This window comes from Rhododendron vialii, chromosome 8a (genome assembly GCF_030253575.1).
Source record: "Rhododendron vialii isolate Sample 1 chromosome 8a, ASM3025357v1".
NCBI lineage: Eukaryota > Viridiplantae > Streptophyta > Magnoliopsida > Ericales > Ericaceae > Rhododendron > Rhododendron vialii.
The window spans coordinates 15,581,353-15,599,545 of record NC_080564.1 but is presented as its reverse complement, the minus strand read 5'-3'; the positions used below and the strand labels follow the sequence as shown (position 1 = coordinate 15,599,545).

Here is an 18,193-nt window from a genome sequence, read left to right as displayed (position 1 = left end):
ATTTTGTGTGGGAATTGCCCTATTAATGTTCAACAAGTGTTCAAGTTGAACTAAATAGGACACATCTGACATGAAGCTTTAAGTAAGTTGGGTGATGAATCGTGCTGAATTCGGAATAGGCCTTGGGTTAACTGTCTCACAGGAGTGCCATGCTTAAATGGATCTAAAAACTCTCCAACGTGTCGCGGAGCCTTTGGCCGCGAGAGGGTCTTTTGGCTTCACGGCCTTGAGAAGCTTAGCTTGCTTAAGCAGTGTCAGTGTTCTAAAACAAGGAATTAATCGGCAATTAATCGCTGACAGGGCCTATACTATTAGGTCCGACTAATGATTAATCGCCGATTAATCCGATTAATCGCTCGAAGGTGGTTGATCGCCTAACTAGCGCCTAGCGACTTTTAGAACATTGCCTTTCGGACACATGTGCAAAACTTGTCGGACACTGATATGGGCCTTAGCCCCCCTTAAAAAGTGTCTCAATTTCTTGACTCATTCAAATGACAATGAAAGGGAGGCAAAACATGTTCACCTTGATATGACCATCATGTGCAATTAACAAATTGTCAGGCTTTAGATCACGATGAACCACCCGGAGTGAATGTAAATAGTCCAAAGCAAGCACCTGCTTATCATAAAATCTCAGATTAACAGCAAGGATATTGGAATAGGTAAAACCACATACAAAGAGCCAACAAATCTTACAACTTCAGCAATATATACTCGAGCAACATCTTCATCTAAGCAGCCTAGATTTCTCAACAGTGAATACAAATCTCCTCCATTCAAGTACTCCATCACAAGATACAAATTTTCACGACAAGTGAACGAGTAGAAGAAGCGAACCTGATACATTGCACAATGAAGTTAACATAAGATAACCATTGGTGTGTGATGTTTACTAGCTAAACTGCTTACCACAAAAGGATTGCGAACTGATATAAGAATGTCACGTTCTGCCAAAATACTCTCCACAGCATTTTTACGAATCATATCTGCCTTTTTCAGAACCTGCAGAATTTATCATTCATATGCAATATGATTAGAATTTATTCTCCTTGGCTGCACAAAAATTTAAAATTTGAATATAGCCCGACAAACCACAAATGGTAATATGGAGGGAAACAGAAACATATAGCAATGGATACCCATTGGGCAAGACAAGACGCTAACAAGACAAAGCTCTGAACGAATATTATAAGCTTGATTGGGAGATTATGGCTCCAAGAGATAAACAATCACACGAAGGGACAACATTTAATTACCGTAGTGCCACTTTCTGTGAGCTTGTCCTGCACCATTCACCCTTACTCTCTCCTCATCTTTTGGTCACCCTACTCCTTTTTTTTTTTCCCCCTTCTCAAGTTATAGTACTATTAAAAGAGATAGCATCACTAAAATCCTCTTGTGCAACATATACACAGTCTGATGATCAAGAGGCTTGCACCTTCCCTCCCCTCTTGGTGACTTTTGCTACCTCCTCCTTTCCTACACCCTAGTAGTATTTTGTTTACTTCTTCTTTTCCTAACTATTCTTTCTATTCCCAATTCAATTAGCTTGTTCCCTATTGTTTGGACCAACGACTCCAATGCCCTCACTAAGGAGATTGCTTCGAAAGGAAATTTTAATTTTTATCAACCTCATTATTTTAATAGCCCCGAGTTAGAATGGTTTCTTTCTTCTTTAGTTTTGGTACTTATTTCTCTTGCGGCCAATCTTGGTTGGCCATTGTTTCAGTTGGATGTTAAAAATGCATGCCTTCATGGGGATCTTCAGGAAGAATTCTATATGGAGCAACCATCGGGGTTTGTTGCTCAGGGAGAGCATAATCAGGTGTGCCATCTTCGCAAAGCACTCTATGGGCTTAAGCAGTCCCCTACGGCAAGGTTTGGCAAGTTCAATGATACATCATTGAGGTTTGGCATGCATCATAGTCAATCAGGGATAATTTTGAATTCTCACTCACATCGGACTGAGGGGAAAGTATTGTAGATTTTCTATGTTGACAACATTATCATTACGGATGATGATCAGCGAGGTATTTATGAGTTGAAAACTTACCTCCATCAACAGCTTCATACCAAGGATTTGGGAAAACTACGATATTTCTAGGGCATTAAGGTGGCATGATCTAAAGATGGTATTAGCTTATCTTAAAGAAAGTATGTACTAGATATTCTTAAGGAGACTGGTTTGTTGGGGACTAGACTTGTTGAGACAAGGAGTGTCTACTCCTCGATCTTCCACATAGGGAGGTTGTTCTTTGAATTGTGAAGTATCTCAAATCACATCCAAGATGACATCTATTTTATCAAGCCAGTGGACACCTACGTGTTGAGGCTTTCACTGATTTTGATTGGGCAGGAGGACCATCAGACAAGAGATCCACTATTGGATATTGTGTCTTCGTAGTGCAAATATCATCAATTAGAAGAGTACGAAGCAAACAGTGGTTGCGCGGTCTAGTGCAGAAGCAGAGTATAGAGCCATGGCTCACACGGCAAGTGTACTTGTATGGTTAGGATCTTTTCTCGAGGAGATAGGATTTAGTGTGCAATTGCCTACGAATTTGTACCGTGATGATCAAGCAAGAATTTGCATCATGAACGGACTAAGCATATTGAAGTTGATTGTCATCTGGTGCGTGAGAAGTTAGCTGGCGGTGTGATAGCTACTCCATTGTGTCTACGGGCGCTCAATTGGCTAACATGTTTACTAAGGCGTTGTTCAAGCCACAGTTAGGATTGTTATGTAACAAGCTGGGACTCTGTGATATCTATTCTCGAGCTTGAAGGGGAGTGTTAAGAGTATTGTTGGTAGTATTATTGGTTGACAATGTTTTGTCCCACATTGGTAAATGTAATCTTGTAATGAATAATGACATAATATAAATAGTAGTCGTGTTAGGGTTAATTAAAACCCTAACACATCCATATACTTTTATAACTGTTGTTATGCCTCATGCTACTCCAAGATATCGATGTGGATTAAACCCATTGTCGCCACCTTTTTTTTTTTTTTGATAAGTAAATAATTATATAGATGAAGGCATTAAGGGAATGCCGCCCATATACAAAAAGGCCACAAGACAAAAAGGCCCTATACACTTCCAAGAGAAAAGAAAAGCTCAAACCAATCTAAAAATTGGTGAAGAGAAGGATCACATTCTCTCTCATCCCAACTAAACAAACTATTCACCAAAAAAACTGTTTTTCCACCCCATCAAAGCATCTCGAATTTCTTTCCCGCCAAATGATCCACATTAGACAAAAAGGGATCAAAAACCAAACTTGCTTCCGCCTCTTTCCAACTTTTCACCACTCCAAGCGATTAAGAGTTCCATCACACTCCTCGACATGACCCATTGCATAGCAAACCAAGAAAGAACCATAGTCCAAAGCTCCCAAGCCACCTGGCAATGAATGAGGAGATGATCGACCGACTCCACATCTCTTTTGCACATACAACGCCAATTGACAATGATTCTCCGCCTTCGGATCAAATTATCAATGGTAAGAATCTTGCCTTGAGCCGCACACCAAACAAAAAACTCACATTTAAAGGCGCCTTCGTCTTCCAAATTGTTTTCCAAGGAAAAGAAGTACCCCTTCCAAAAAAAGATTCATAATAGGATTTCACCCGAAAGGAGCCATCTTTGGATAAATTCCACCGAATTTCATCCTCTCCTCCTCCTAGTCTTTGGAGACCATACACTCTAAAAAGCAACACCATCAAAGCCTTTTCCTCCCACTCATTCACATCCATTCGCAAATGGATGTCCCAAACCGCAACTCCTCCATGAAGATGGAGATACTCGGAAACATTAACATCTGTGTCGCTAGCCAAACTATAAATACTCAGGAATTCTTCCCGCAAGGTCACTTCCCCACACCACACATGCTCCCAAAACTTTACCCTTCTCCCATCACTAACCAAAAAATGGGTATTCTTTACGAAGGCATCCCACTCATTCATAATCCCCTTCCACAACGACACCCCATAAGGTGATCTCACACCTAAGGACGACCAATCTCCCCATCCGGAACCATATTTCGCAGCAACTACTTTCCTCCACCATCACTCCCTTTCACTCGCAAATCTCCAAAGCCATTTACCCAACAAAGCGTGATTGAAAGACTTTAAGCGCCTCACACCCAAACCTCCCTCTCTAATGGAAGCACAAACTGTATCCCAGTCAACGAGGTGATATTTGACCTCATCCCCCACGCCGTTCCAAAGGAAGTCTCTTTGAATCTTTTCTAACCTCCTCACCACCAAAACCGGAATGGTAAACAATGACATAATATAAGCGGGCAGATTTGAAAGGGATCTTTTAATCAAAGTAACTTTACCTCCTTTTGTCATATCTTGGCAATTCCAACCCGCCATTCTCTTCTCAAATCTTTCTATAACCGAATCCCACGCAGACTTAGATTTGAAAGATGATCCCAAAGGCAAACCAAGATACACCGATGAGAGAGACGTCACCCTACAACTCAAAATCTGAGCGAGAACACCAATATCCTCAACCGCTCCAATCGGAATCATTTCTGATTTCCCCAAATTCACCTTAAGGCCTGACACAGCCTCAAAGGATAAAAGAACACATCTGAGATAACCCACTTGTGTTGCCTTCGCATTGCAAAACACGAGCGTATCATCGGCATAAAGAATATGAGAGACCATCAACCCCGTACCGTCTGCCCTCCCAACTTTAACACCCTTCAAGAATCCCTCTAGAACTGCTTTCCGAATCATCCTGCTAATCACCTCCATGACCAAAATGAAAAGGAGGGAGGAAAGGGAATCGCCTTGATCCAATCCTCTAGAAGTCTGAAAGAAACCGGCTAGAGAACTATTCACCAAGACTGACATGCTAACAGATGAGATACAAAATTTTATCCATTTCCTCCACCGCTCTCCAAACCCCATCCGTTGCATAATATAGATCAAAAGTCCCAGTTAACATGATCATAAGCTTTCTCAATATCCAACTTGCACAAGATACCAAGAATTCCGCTCTTTAATCTCAAATCCACACACTCATCAGCAACCAAGGATGCATCAAGAATTTGCCTACCTTCGACAAAAGCATTTTGGGCTTCGCACACTACCTTCCCTACCGTCTTCTTCAAACGAATTGCCATCACTTTAGCCAACAACTTATATGCTCCCCCAAGCAAACTGATAGGTCTGAAGTCCTTGATGTCCTACGCGCCTCTTTTTTTCAGAATCAAGGCCACAAAAGAAGCGTTCAAACTCTCCAAACCTCCAAAAATAATGGAACATTGTTGCCACCTTTAAGCCCCTCTCTCTCTCGTTATACAATAATCAGTGGACGAACGGTGGTGGAGGATAACGTAGAATGTCTATTAGGGAAAAATTATCCCATGTGGTTAAGTGTATGGGTTCAAATGGACCATTATATATCTTTACCCTTCGTTCCACCTGCTAAGACCAATCTTTTTCATTAACTTAATTAGACCATCAAATTTAATTATATCACTAACAAGACACGTGTATCAAATAGCATGAACTTAAGTGTCAAATGCGATGCACGTGCATGCTAGGGATGGGTGTTACAATTCTCCCCTCCTAATAAAATTTCGTCCTCGAAATTGACTTACCTTGTCCAAATAGATGAGGGTATTGTTTCCGCATACTATTCTCCGTTTCCCACGTTGCATATTCTGTTGAGCGACTTCTCCACAATACCTTCACTAGCGGTATTAATTTGTTACGAAAGACTTGTTCCTTATGATCCAAAATTTGAACGGGTTTTCCCATGTAGGTCATATCATCTTTCAATTCCACTGATTGAGGAACCACATGAGATGAATCTCCTTTGCATTTACGAAGCATGGACACATGAAAAACATTGTGTATCTTAGCCAATTCTGAAGGTAAATCTAGCTAATACGCTGTTGAGCCCACCCGTTCTACAATCTCATAAGGCCCGATATATCTTGGACTTAACTCACCCTTCTTTGCGAATCTCCACAGAGGTCCCAGATTTACTTCATGATTTTGGCCTAGTCTTCAAAATGCTATGGGTACTTCTCTGAAATTCAATACAGCGTTTCATCCACAAACTGATGGACAATCCGAACGTACAATCCAAACTTTTGAGGATACGTTGCGAGCTTGTGTACTCAATTTTCAAGGTAGTTGGGATCAGTATTTGCCTCTTGCTGAATTTGCTTATAACAATAGTTATCAGTCCAGCATTGGCATGGCACTATATGAGGCTTTGTATGGCTGGAAGTGCAGGACTCCAATGTGTTGGGCTGAGGTGGGTGAAAGGAAGTTGGTAAGTGAAAAGGAGTTTCTAGGCCCGATCCAAGCCGTTATTCTTTTCTATTCGTTATTTTATCTTTTTTAGCAAATCAAAGAACCGAACCAAATACCCAGAATTAGTAAAAGTTACTATTGATAAAGTAAAAGTGATTCAAGAATGGCCGAAAGTAGCGCAAAGTCAACCAAAAAGTTTTTGGAGTGACTAGCCAATATTATGCTGAAATGTTTTGATGATTGTGGATATGGATCAAGTTGCTTGAAATATTTTTTATTTCAAGAGCATGCCATAACTCTTATACCACCTATGACTAACCTACTTACCCTTAGCCTAACCATGTGGCTCAAAAGGTTAACCTCAGGTTATACAGTAACCGGTCTAAATCAATTTTATATCATTCAACACTTTCTAAGTTTCCCGATGTGGGACTTGGTTTTTCCTAGTGGGTTCTCACAATACCATTTCAGGTGAATGATGTAGAGGTTTGGTCCCCTACTCGTCTTACAGGCTTTAAAAGTTGAGATAGGAGTTGACTTGGTGTTCTTTTGGCCTAGTACATAATGTGATATATTTTTGTGGACGCATAACGCATCTTGTATAGCTCTCTTTTGTTTATTTTGTCTTAGAAGCTGGTTGTAATTTACTTAGTTGATCTTGTTTTGTGTTTGTGGAGATATCTTTGATATATCAGGTAATTTATTTAATTTATTTTGGACTGGTTAAGCTAATCCTCCTAGGGCGGGGTGTTACAATGCAAGTGTCCACACAAGGCTACATTCACCTCTATAATCAGTGTTCTAAAACAAGGAATTAATCGGCGATTAACCACCGATTTATCGTTGGCGGAGCCTATCCGATTAGGTCCGACTAACGATTAATCACCGAGTACAAATTAATATGCGCCGATTAATTGCCGCTTAGTCCGATTAATCGCTCGAAGGTGGCTGACCGCCTGACTAGCACCGAGCGACTTTTAGAACATTGTCTATAATGTGCAAGTATCTATGAAAACAAATCCACCTCTTCTCTCTGGTCGAAAATGAAAGTTTTCACTACCATTACGCCCGTTCGTAATTAAATTAACGACTAAACACTTCTCAACCTGAAAACTAAAAAAATTCAGACCACCCACCAACCCCTTCACCCCCCCTACCTTATGCCTATGCCCTGCCCTCCACGGCCCTTTGACACGATCCCCAACTTCTCTCATGGCATCCCATTCCCATCCTGTAGCTGCTACCCTGAAACCCCAATGCCCACCCACCTTTACAAAACAATACAGAAAAACTCTTCTTCAAAACTCTCAACTTCGGCATCCCTTTGAAACCCCTCCCTCCACTGTTGTTGCCCACTCTCTGGTGGTGGATAGGATGGGAGAAAGGGGAGAGAGAAAGAGGGTGGGTGGAGAGACAAGGAGATTTGGGAGAGGGGTAGATTTGCAACATTGAGGGTATCCATGCACCAGATCAGATGATGAAATTAAGTTTGTAGGTTCATACCATAGGTTGAGGATATCCATGTCGAATTGATTTTGACTAGTGTACAAGTTATGTAGCTAGTCTAACAATTTCGAGTATCCCGACTAACTAGATCTCAAGAAGATGAATGAATTTCAAGGTCTAAAAGTGATCGGGTACATTCTGTTAGGTGATTATAACCACTCAATCTAAGCATAATGTCAACATTTTACAGGCCAAGCTACAATTAGATGATGCAAACTTTGAATTGAGAAGTACTAAGATTTGAAATAATCAAGCTGAGCGGTGAAGAAAATGGAAGCACATACTCCTATAACACATGACTGAGTTACTGCAACCAATAAACTCAGATCTAGAGCATCCAAATCATGAGTCCCTTAATGCAAATATGTCTTATGCCGGTAATAACATTTACTGTAAATGAAATGGACAGAGTCAACACAGAAGTTTCAAGAAACTTCCACCTAAATAATCCGACTTCTTTATTGCACATGCTACAGGCAAGAAAATTTCTCAAAGAAACAAGAATATCACATAGTAATCATAGTAATTGACACAGAAAAAGAATAGGACATAGTAATCATAGTAATTGACACAGAAAAAGAGCATCACAACATCAATAAAACAAAAGTATCTGTTCATTAAGCAACGCCAACGAATTTGGAAACTGGACCGACTTAAATCATGTTTGAGAGGTGTAACTAAGTTGGAAAATTATGTTTAATACCAAGTATAGATAGCAAAAGTCACCTCAGAAAAGAAGAGAGATCGCTATGAAGAAGGTACCTTTATAGCAAAAAGGTCCCCGGTTGTTCTCTTCTTGGCCAAAAAAACTCGGCCAAATGCCCCACGACTAATAGGTTTTATGATTTCAAAGTCATCTATAGATGTTCTGTCCTTAGAAGAATGAACTGGGCTGGTTCTCAAGCTCCGTACAACATCATCTTCCATAGGTGCATCTTCATCAATGACGGTACTTGTTATATCAACCTTCTCATCGTCAACAAGCTCACAAAGCTGTAGGTACTTCTCCCTAAAGAATAACTGCTTGTTATTTTTTTGACTGAAGTACAGGAAGTGCAAGGACTTGGGAATATGTTCCATTCAATTATAAATTTATAACCAACTTGTTCCTTAGAACAGTCACAGGGAAATGACAAACAAAAAAAGGGAACACGAAACGACAAGAAAGTGTATTTATACGGTGTTAGATTTTCAAGGTAGAAGAAGATGAAAAACGATATTAAACATTTACAAAGGACTTTGTTTGTTTGGTTTACGGGAGAAGGATTAAGAGAAAGAAGATAAAACAGATTGCTCACAATTTCAAGGTAAGTCACATTTGTCCCTCAATATGTCATACATCCTTTTTCCCCCAAACCTAGCCAAAGAGAGCAAAAAGAAAAATAAACACAATAAACCCTTCATTTATAGGAACTTCTTCGTAGTGGCTCCCTTCCATGCCTCATTTCATAGGGACCTCAAAGCGGCTCTATATCATTATTTCATTTTTAAATTCTAAATGTATATAGAAGAAAAAGTAAAATATTCCCTCCCGTCCTTGTTTCCAAAAACAAACAAAGCAGAAGTATTATGGAAGCATCAAAAGAAAATTGTCCAGTAAAAGTTAAAGGCTATTACTCATCTTGCTGATTAGACTCACCGAATCAGCTTCTCTATACGAGCTCCAAAAGTCTCAACTGTAAGTGCATCCAACTTTCTTCTATCAATAACAACCCTCAAGTCCTCAAGACAAGACAGTAAGTATGATAAAGAGCGATCATCATCCAAGGGCGTATTTGCCACACATCGAGCAATATCGGCAAGTTCATTCATCTACAATCATCAGCAAAAGTTATAAAAGATTGACGGCAACAATACGAAACCTTGAACAAGAAATGGTCGTATATTGCACATAAAAGACATAGAAACTTACACAGCCAAAAAAAAAAAAGAGATAGAAACTTAAAAAAAGAAATCACACTGCACCAATAAAAGGCATAACGAGACGTACACTACTTATTTCACACAATTAATGACCAAGAAAATTTCCCTGAGATATGAAAATTGAAGATTAAGGTAATTTAGCCTGAACATGGGTCATTTTAGCAATAATTTGAAATCTGGCCTACAAAGATTTAAATTTCATCATAATATAGCAGACCAACATAACCGTGGAAGATTCCAAAAATTTAGCATGCAAATATCTGTCTTGCTTGCTTTTTTACTATATATAGATTATTAAATATGATCCATTGTCGAGAAATCATTTACATCAATCAGGCACACAAATATGATCCATTGTCGAGAAATCATTTACATCAATCAGGCACACAATTTGCCCTATGTGTCTAGGCTGAAGGAGGCTTTTGCTGTTAAGTTCGAACCAGGCTCTCAACGACACTAATCAAATTTGGTAGCATATAGTATACAGCTCTTGCCGTTCACAAATAAGTTATGTAACGATGACTCACAGAGAAGTAGTTTTGGAAGATTAAGAGACCAACGCAAGCTTAGATCATGCCACAAGTCGCTTTTCCTAGGTTCCTATACAGTACAGTAGTATGCTTTAAAGGGGATATAGAGGGTCGCTGATATGGCCAGCTTCCAAAAAAAAAAAAAAAAAGAGGAAGAAGAAGAAGAAAAAGTTTTGAGCAGTGCTCCATGAACAGTTTGTGAGAAGATCTTGACCAGTAGAAGCAATAGTCAACAATAGTGATAAGTTTAATGTTAATGGAACTGCTAGGGCACGGGAAAGACCTAAAGTTACACGAGATGCAGGAGTAAAAAACAATATACAGTTCAACAGGTGTCACCATTGTATTCTTGGTGGCTAAGAAGCACGAATATGGATACGCGATAGACAGGGGCACTGCATTTCGATTAGGGTACATACAGGTTGGGTACACGTCGTGACGTCTGATATGGAACCATTCATATTCTAGAGGCATCTTACGAATTCATAAGTCAAAAACTTTACTTCTATACAAGTTAAGATAAAACCACAAATACTATAAACATAATGAAGAATCAAATATGGTATGAACCTATAGAAGATACAAATCAACAGTCACCGCATAAGTATTCATGAATCAAACTAACAAGGAAATTTTTTAACTAAGGGCCAAGTTTTAAGAGTTGCATTTTAACCTCCTAATGTGTCCTTAACGTGTCCCAAGAATATCCAAAACTGTCCTAGAGTGTAAACGACATCTCCAAGTAAATGATATAAAACAAAAAACTGGGCACCCAACACGTGTCTAGAGTGTCATGTTCAACACGAATACATGAGGCAGGTAGATCAGTTCGTGCTTCTTAGCACATCGGTGCCTAAAGCTGAAGTAGAATAGGCGTATACAACTCCAAGGAAGTGGAAAACCCTAATGTGAAGTGAGCGATACATTCCCTATTCAAAGAGATCCTTTATCCCAACTGCTTTTGCTGCAGAGATTTTCACATAAAGGTGACAAAAAGCTTTCTCCTTTACGTTATTGGTACATATTTTGTGTTTATGTTAATGCACAAGATTGCATCCTTTCAGTGATTTTCAAAAACTAGAACCCCTTTACCTATCTACTCCGTATTATACATAAGTGGGACGCTAATTACAACAAATAACACACGTGTAAGACTTGAAATCGAAATTCAGCACTGCTGGAAACATTAGTTGCACGAGCACTCATAACTTCTATTGGCTACGCCAATTAACAATATGATCGAAATTCTAGGAATCTTTGGTGACACTACTGGACCCCTCCCAACACAATCTATGTGGCCAACATCCATCATCCGTGGCAATGCAACTTACACCATCTAAATATGTTCCACAATGATCAGAGAAATTACATCATACTCATGAATAAAGTAACACATGAAATGGACAAGTAAACCAAACCAAACTGAGCTTCAAGTCCCAATCTATTGGGGTCGGATACATGAATATGTTGTCTCCATTGAGTTCTATTGAGGGCATATTGCTCCGCAATATCCAAGAAACCTAGATTTTCCAAAACTACCGCCTCTAAAATCAATTTTGGTCCACCCCTCCCCCTTAATGCTACCATCTACAGGAGCCATATCACTCCTAGCCACCGCATTGACCGATCTAAGACTAAACATGTCCAAACCACCTTAATCTATTCTCATCTTATCTTCTATCAGTGCTACCCCTGCCATCCTATGAAGGTTTTCGATTCTAATTCCATCTCATTAGTCTCATTTCTGCTACACTCAATCTGACTTGCCTGTTGATTCTTAGTAGCCCTACACTCCGTACCATATAGGAAAAGATTATTGAAATAAAAAAATACATCTATATATATACATGTATGTATGTATGTGGTAAGAAGATTATTAGGGAGTAGGACACTAAACACATGATATGTTCGGCGTCTTACTTTCCAAACTTAACAATATTAAGCAGTATTTATGTTATAATTTGCTAGGAGATGTACATGTATTTTACTGTGTTTCACTATCAATGTCCTACCTTCTTCGGAATTCATGTCAACACAATAACAAATCCAAAATTGAAGGGGGTATGGGCGGGAAGGACCGGAGACAAACCTAACCTCTGACAATATACTCACAAAGTGACTCCTCTCAGAAAGTTTTGCCACAAAAGTAGAGGCTCCCCAATAACTCTGAAATTCGAGGCACTCAGGAACGTTATACAATATAACCATGCCCCCGAACCAAAACCGGAAAGCATCAAAAAGGGCAGCCCTAGGCCCAGATTTACTCATTACTTCGCTTCTTCATTCAAAATCCAATAATGTCATGTTGTCCCCTTGTGCATATCGACACCGTCGGGTGAAAGATTGATTAAGACCAAAACAAGAAACATGGAAACAACGGAGGGGAAGAAGAGCAAGACTTTTAATAGATGAGACATAAAACTACCTGAGGAATATCATCATGCTCAGAGTAGGCACCTTTCCCCGCCAATAGTAAGTCTATCTGGCTGGTCCTCGGGGTCAATAACGGAGACCTAGGAGTTATGCTACCCGCAGAAGAAGTTGTCATTCCTTGATCAGACTTCGGACCAAAACGGGTTCTACATGACATGGACGGTAACCCCTTGGCATCATCCATGAAAACAGAATTATCAGCTTCAGGGCAAAAATCAAGCATGTCCACTGAGCCTCGGCGGGACCAATCGCTGAATTTGGGAGATGCAAGATCAGACTCTTCTGTAACACTAGAGTTTGCTACCTTAGCACCATCTGGGCTTCCTACGACATGTTGGAAATCCTTCTGTGAAAAAGACTCGACCAGCTTGTCAAGAGTTTCAGCAATTCTAACAAGGCGCTCATTGACACGTAGACCTTTCTGATCACATCGATCGGCAATTGCACAGATTCTCGAGTGTTCTTCCACGTGCAATGTGGGAACCTCTTCCTCACATATACGACAAATTATTGAACTGTCATCAGATACATTAGGTTGATCTCCCCAGTAACCCCAAGATACTTTGTGCTGGTGCTTAGAAGGAATTATTGAATGCACATGAGAATCTTTAACGGGAGCAAGCTCCGGAGACTTAGAAATAGCCAAATCCTCATCTGAAGCTCCTCTCCTGTTTTTAAGAATCTTCGATTCCACTCTAATGCCATTCTTCTCCCCTTTCACCGGAGCAGCTTCTTTTGTGCTCTTTCCAGCAGGCGATGGGAGTTTTTTCCATGAAGCCATCCGATCCCTGCCAGAAGGAGAGTCCAAATTCTTTGATGTATCAGCAGCAGAAGCTGGAGAGAGCGACTTTCCAGGCTGCATAACATCATGGTCTCTTTTCCAATCTAATCCATGTTGTTCCTGGCTGAAAAATTTCCTTGTTGATGGCACTTTTGAAGTCTTTGCAGCACTGTCACTTTTCCCATCCCTTGTGATGCCATGAGGAATTTGCTTATTACCAACAGAATGCAGAGATTGACGGAGCGGAAAAACATTTTCATCCTCAGGAAACCCACTTTCCTTGTGGAACTGCAACAACCTCGTACACCTTGTGAGAATGAAAAGCATACGAGTATGAAGCTGCTTCAGCATACCCATGGGGAGTTCTTGACGCCTATCATCCAATTCTTGAACTATGCCTTCACACTGAAGCCAAAACTCTCCAGGAGATGTCATAGCACAATTGCGAGCCAAAACTAGTAAATCTTCTAAGTTCTCTTGCCATTCAGGATTATTTTCTGTATTCTTCTCCAGAATCCCAACCAGATCTGCTGCAAATACGTGCAGATCAGAGTCCACTTCTTCCTTTGCTTTGTCAAATTTAGCCCTTATCATTACCAAAACTTCCTGTATAATAAAGCATACTAATCAAGAAAAGTGGCACTAATAAACGCGACATATGACAGTAGCAAGGAAACAAAAATATCACCAGAACTTAAATACCTCCAAATTGTTTAAACCTCGAGGCTTCCAAAATGGGAATGGCCGTACACCTTTGGAATTCAATTCATGGGAGAAACTTTTTATGTCACCAGGAAATCTCTTTCTAGGTGCACTTGTGACACGAAGTATAGCTTGAAACCGAGGAGATTCAGACTCCTTGGGATTTTCACAATCATATGATGCCTAGTAAACATTCATATTCCAACCATAAGACACACATAAGACATAAATGATAAATTAGCAAAAGTGCAGCAATTTATACTACGTGAATGCACTGTTAGCAGCAAATAAAATCACCTTCATCTCAGGAGTACAAAAATCTGAACTTCTCAAGCCTCCAGAATGGCGCCAAGATGAGTTGCGTTGCCCTGAGGGTAATTCAGGAAATCCAAGCAAGGAATAAATACAAACTGCCAACTAGTTACGAGTTAAAAGTATCAAAATCTTTAACCGGTACCATTTCAGAGGCCAAAGTTTAATCTATACGAAAGGTGCTACCCACCAACACTAAATGTATCAAAAGAGTTGTGAACCTTGTGCGCAAATAACAATTCAGATTTTTTTTAGCCTTATACTCTTTAGCCTCTTCATTCTCACCAAAACTTAAGCTGAGAAACTAGCTGTCTGGGAAAAAAAAAATAGTACCTTTTTGTCAATGTCTCCTAGACATCATAGTAATTAGAAACTTTACAGCAATATAATACCCCATCATGGTGCAACAAGTACACGCCATCAACTTGGTTTCGGCAAATGACATTGTTTAACATGTGTCGGATATGGACCAACACCCTAGTAGGTTTTTTCGTCCTTCCAGCATGAAACAATCATCTCACATTAACAGTTGCAGTTCATGACTCCTTGCATGGGGATGATGTTTTAGAGGCAATGAATCATGCATAGAAAAGATATCTACTTTCTTCAAGTAGCCCAAAGGCTTGTGCACTAATGATAATAATTTCCAATAGAAAAAGACTTTGACTCTTTGCCAATAGAAAAGGAATTCGACTGCTTATCTTTGTCCTAACCAAAAAATAAGAATCTTCGACTCCTATCCTAGGCTTGCGTTGTGTCTAAATCAAATTGCACCAGCAACGTCTTTTGTTTCTTTCATTTAAACATGAATGTAATGCTCAATGGTGTCGACAAAATTGTATCGGGCTATCGGCATCCTTTGCTTTACAAATCTTCTTTTGTTACTTATTTAACACCTCGTCCCACAAATTTGTCAACCTCATTGGCTAGCCTTTTAGGGTAATTCCCGCCGTCATTCTTTTTGATACAAGAGCAAACCCACGTACCTGAGTGTGGGCTCGGGGGCTGTGCACTCAGTCAAGGAAAAGATCCAACCGTAAACGTAAAGACAACCACGAGAATCACATAGGGCTAGCTAAAGTGGCTGAGAATTAGATTCAACACCTGTACTTATTTATCTTAAGATCACCAATGTAGACTTCCGAGGTAAGACGGGGGAGGTGACCCCAACACGCTTTACAAAGACATCCCGCATTGGCATAAAAATTCAAAATTCGCCATATCATTTTGTTTAGGAAAGCGATGTCAGATAAAAGTGACAAAAACCAATTTTCCAAACAAACCCATGACGACATTAGCCCCTTGGTACAAATACTAAATCCAAAAATGTGATACTGTACAAGCAACTGCCTGTAAATGCAAGATTACCACTAGTTTCATCATTACACTTGCCCAATTTGCTTGCATATGCGTCCACTTCCTGAGTAAATCAAGGCTTGCCCAATTCACATACAAAGTATCAACTTGTTTTTGCCTCATCTCCATTCAATCATGTTTAACACAGTTTTTGCGTCAATAAAAACATGAACCCTAACTGCAGATACCACTTTTATTGGAACTCAATACTGATAATGATGCAGGAAAACAAAACACAAGCCAGTTGCCTTGTCAAGGATTCTGGGCAAAAGCAATCTTCACGGCTTATGTTCGATTAAGTTTCACCCACATAATTAAACCATTGTGAACCATGGTTGATGATCGGTACTTACCAGCAGCTTCTGAGGAAGATTCAGCATCGCGGAGCCTAGACCTGGTCTGAATAAGGGGACTATGGTCTGTAGACGTTGGTCCACTCTCCGAAGACATTCTGTGTGAATTGCTTCCATTGTTATTATGATCAATAACACTACATCCCCCAAATTTAACATCTTTCTCCTCTTCAGAACCCATCTTTTTTTTTCGACTAACCCCCGAACCAGAACCCAAAGACGAAGACGACCACGCGACGGTGGCGTCATCGCCAGCACCAGAAGCAACAGGAGGCTTGGAAAGATTACTAGACCCACCCTGGCCCTTACTAAACACGAAAAAGCTCTCCTGAGGCAGAGGCCCCGACCGCGTCTTGATGCGATTCAGTCCCAGCGACGACGCCACAATCGGTGACACTTTCAAACCGGAATGAGGAGCTGGACCTTGACTAGTAGTCTCCTCAAACGACTCTTTGCCCTTCACATCCTTATTATTATCCTTCTTCTTTACTGATGATGATGATTGTTGTTGCTGTTGTTGTTTGGCACCGAACCTAACGGCAGTACTGGTACTAGTACTAGTACTATTAGTAGTAGAATTGATCGGCGGCGGATCGTTTTTGGTGGATTTGACCTTCTTCTTCTCAGATCTGGTACTGGGGGAGTTGGAGCCCAGCGATCGAGGGCTATTCGATCCTTCTGGGCTAGATGGGTCCGATTTCTTCGATGAGAAGAACCTGCCTTTGAACACCATTTTCCTCTGCTAACTCTTCCTTTCTACGCTTTCCCAGCATACGGAATGGAATTGGTCGCCCGCCCACCAGATACACCAGGGCTGCCCTTTACTGCAACACATCTCTTGGAAGAAGTAACAGCAGGACAAAAGTGCCCAAATAGGAACTTATTTTTTGTTGAATAAGAAGGCTTGTTTCCAAAAAATAAGAAGAACGTGCTTATTTTTCAGAATTTATATAGGAACTAATGGGCGCCGGCGGAGGAAAATTATACCGGTGGCCGCGCCGGGCTGTCTCCGGCCACCGGACGGCTGATCCGAGCCGTTCAAAAATTCTAGAAAAAAAAACCGAGGGGGCCTTCGCGGGAATCAACAGCATCCGAGGCGTGTAGGGTGCTTGATCCGATTGTCGGACACAGCCCGGCGGGGCAATCGGATCAAGCACCCTACACACCTTGGATGCCATTGATTCCCGCGAAGGCCCCCTCGGTTTTTTTTTCTAGAATTTTTGGACGGCTCGGATCGGCCGTCCGGTGGTCGGAGACAGCCCGACGCGGCCGCCGGTACGATTTCCCTCCGCCGGCGCTCATTATCATAGCAACAGTCTTATTTTTTGTATAAGGCAACTTCAAGCTCTAAAATCATGTGTTTACGCAAATAATTTTCCTATCACTATGGATCTTGTTTGATAGATCTCATTGAGATCTTTAATACAGTGCAAAAAAATTGATTTTTTTTTTCATTTACATGATTTTTGAGTTTGAAAAATGTGAAAGGAACTTTTTATTTGGGTTTTGTGAAATGACCTTTCTTATTTTTTAATGAGAAGTGGCAAAATAAATACTTATTTTTTAAAAAAGTTTCCAGAACGGGGCCTAAGCCCACATGTTCGGTTTGAGCTCAGCTCCCGTCCAATTCATAGATAATTTGAGGATCCTCCGATTCTAATTCAATAGTCAATATTACCTAAGTATTTTCAATCCAAAACACATATAGTATTCTACGGGCACTCAATAATTACTCCCAAAATATTTCTCAATTATCATTTATCATATTTCAAGGAGCAATTTACCAGATTCTTCGTAACTTTAATAACATGTGTAGATTCACACGTTAATCAAAAAACTCCTTTTGCATTTCTTCTAAAATATTTTTTTCTGTAAAAATTATTTTACGTTCAATTACTTACTCTTACGATTTCTTTCTAATTTTCATAGCTGAATCTTAATTTTAACTTTCTTACATATAAGAACAACTACATCAATGAGTACACAACACAATGTGAAGCACATGTGAAAA

The 18,193-nt window shown here is 40.2% G+C and overlaps 1 protein-coding gene across 2 annotated transcripts in view; it reads right to left on the bottom strand.

Moving 5' to 3' along the window:
- LOC131335994 (probable serine/threonine protein kinase IREH1) overlaps window positions 1-17,053 on the bottom strand; it is a 29,945-nt gene extending 12,892 nt beyond the window's left edge. Inside the window, exons 1-9 of one of the 2 annotated variants that reach the window (XM_058371597.1) lie at window positions 16,183-17,053; window positions 14,459-14,529; window positions 14,162-14,344; window positions 12,671-14,065; window positions 9,432-9,604; window positions 8,555-8,801; window positions 913-1,005; window positions 700-840; window positions 527-619 (exon numbers count right to left, since the gene is read on the bottom strand). In XM_058371597.1, coding sequence (XP_058227580.1) covers window positions 527-619; window positions 700-840; window positions 913-1,005; window positions 8,555-8,801; window positions 9,432-9,604; window positions 12,671-14,065; window positions 14,162-14,344; window positions 14,459-14,529; window positions 16,183-16,915 — 3,129 coding nt within the window. In that variant the 5' untranslated portion in view covers window positions 16,916-17,053. The remainder of the gene's footprint in view (window positions 1-526; window positions 620-699; window positions 841-912; window positions 1,006-8,554; window positions 8,802-9,431; window positions 9,605-12,670; window positions 14,066-14,161; window positions 14,345-14,458; window positions 14,530-16,182) is intronic. The other variant, XM_058371598.1, reaches the window with a different exon arrangement.
- Between the last annotated feature and the right edge of the window lie 1,140 nt (window positions 17,054-18,193).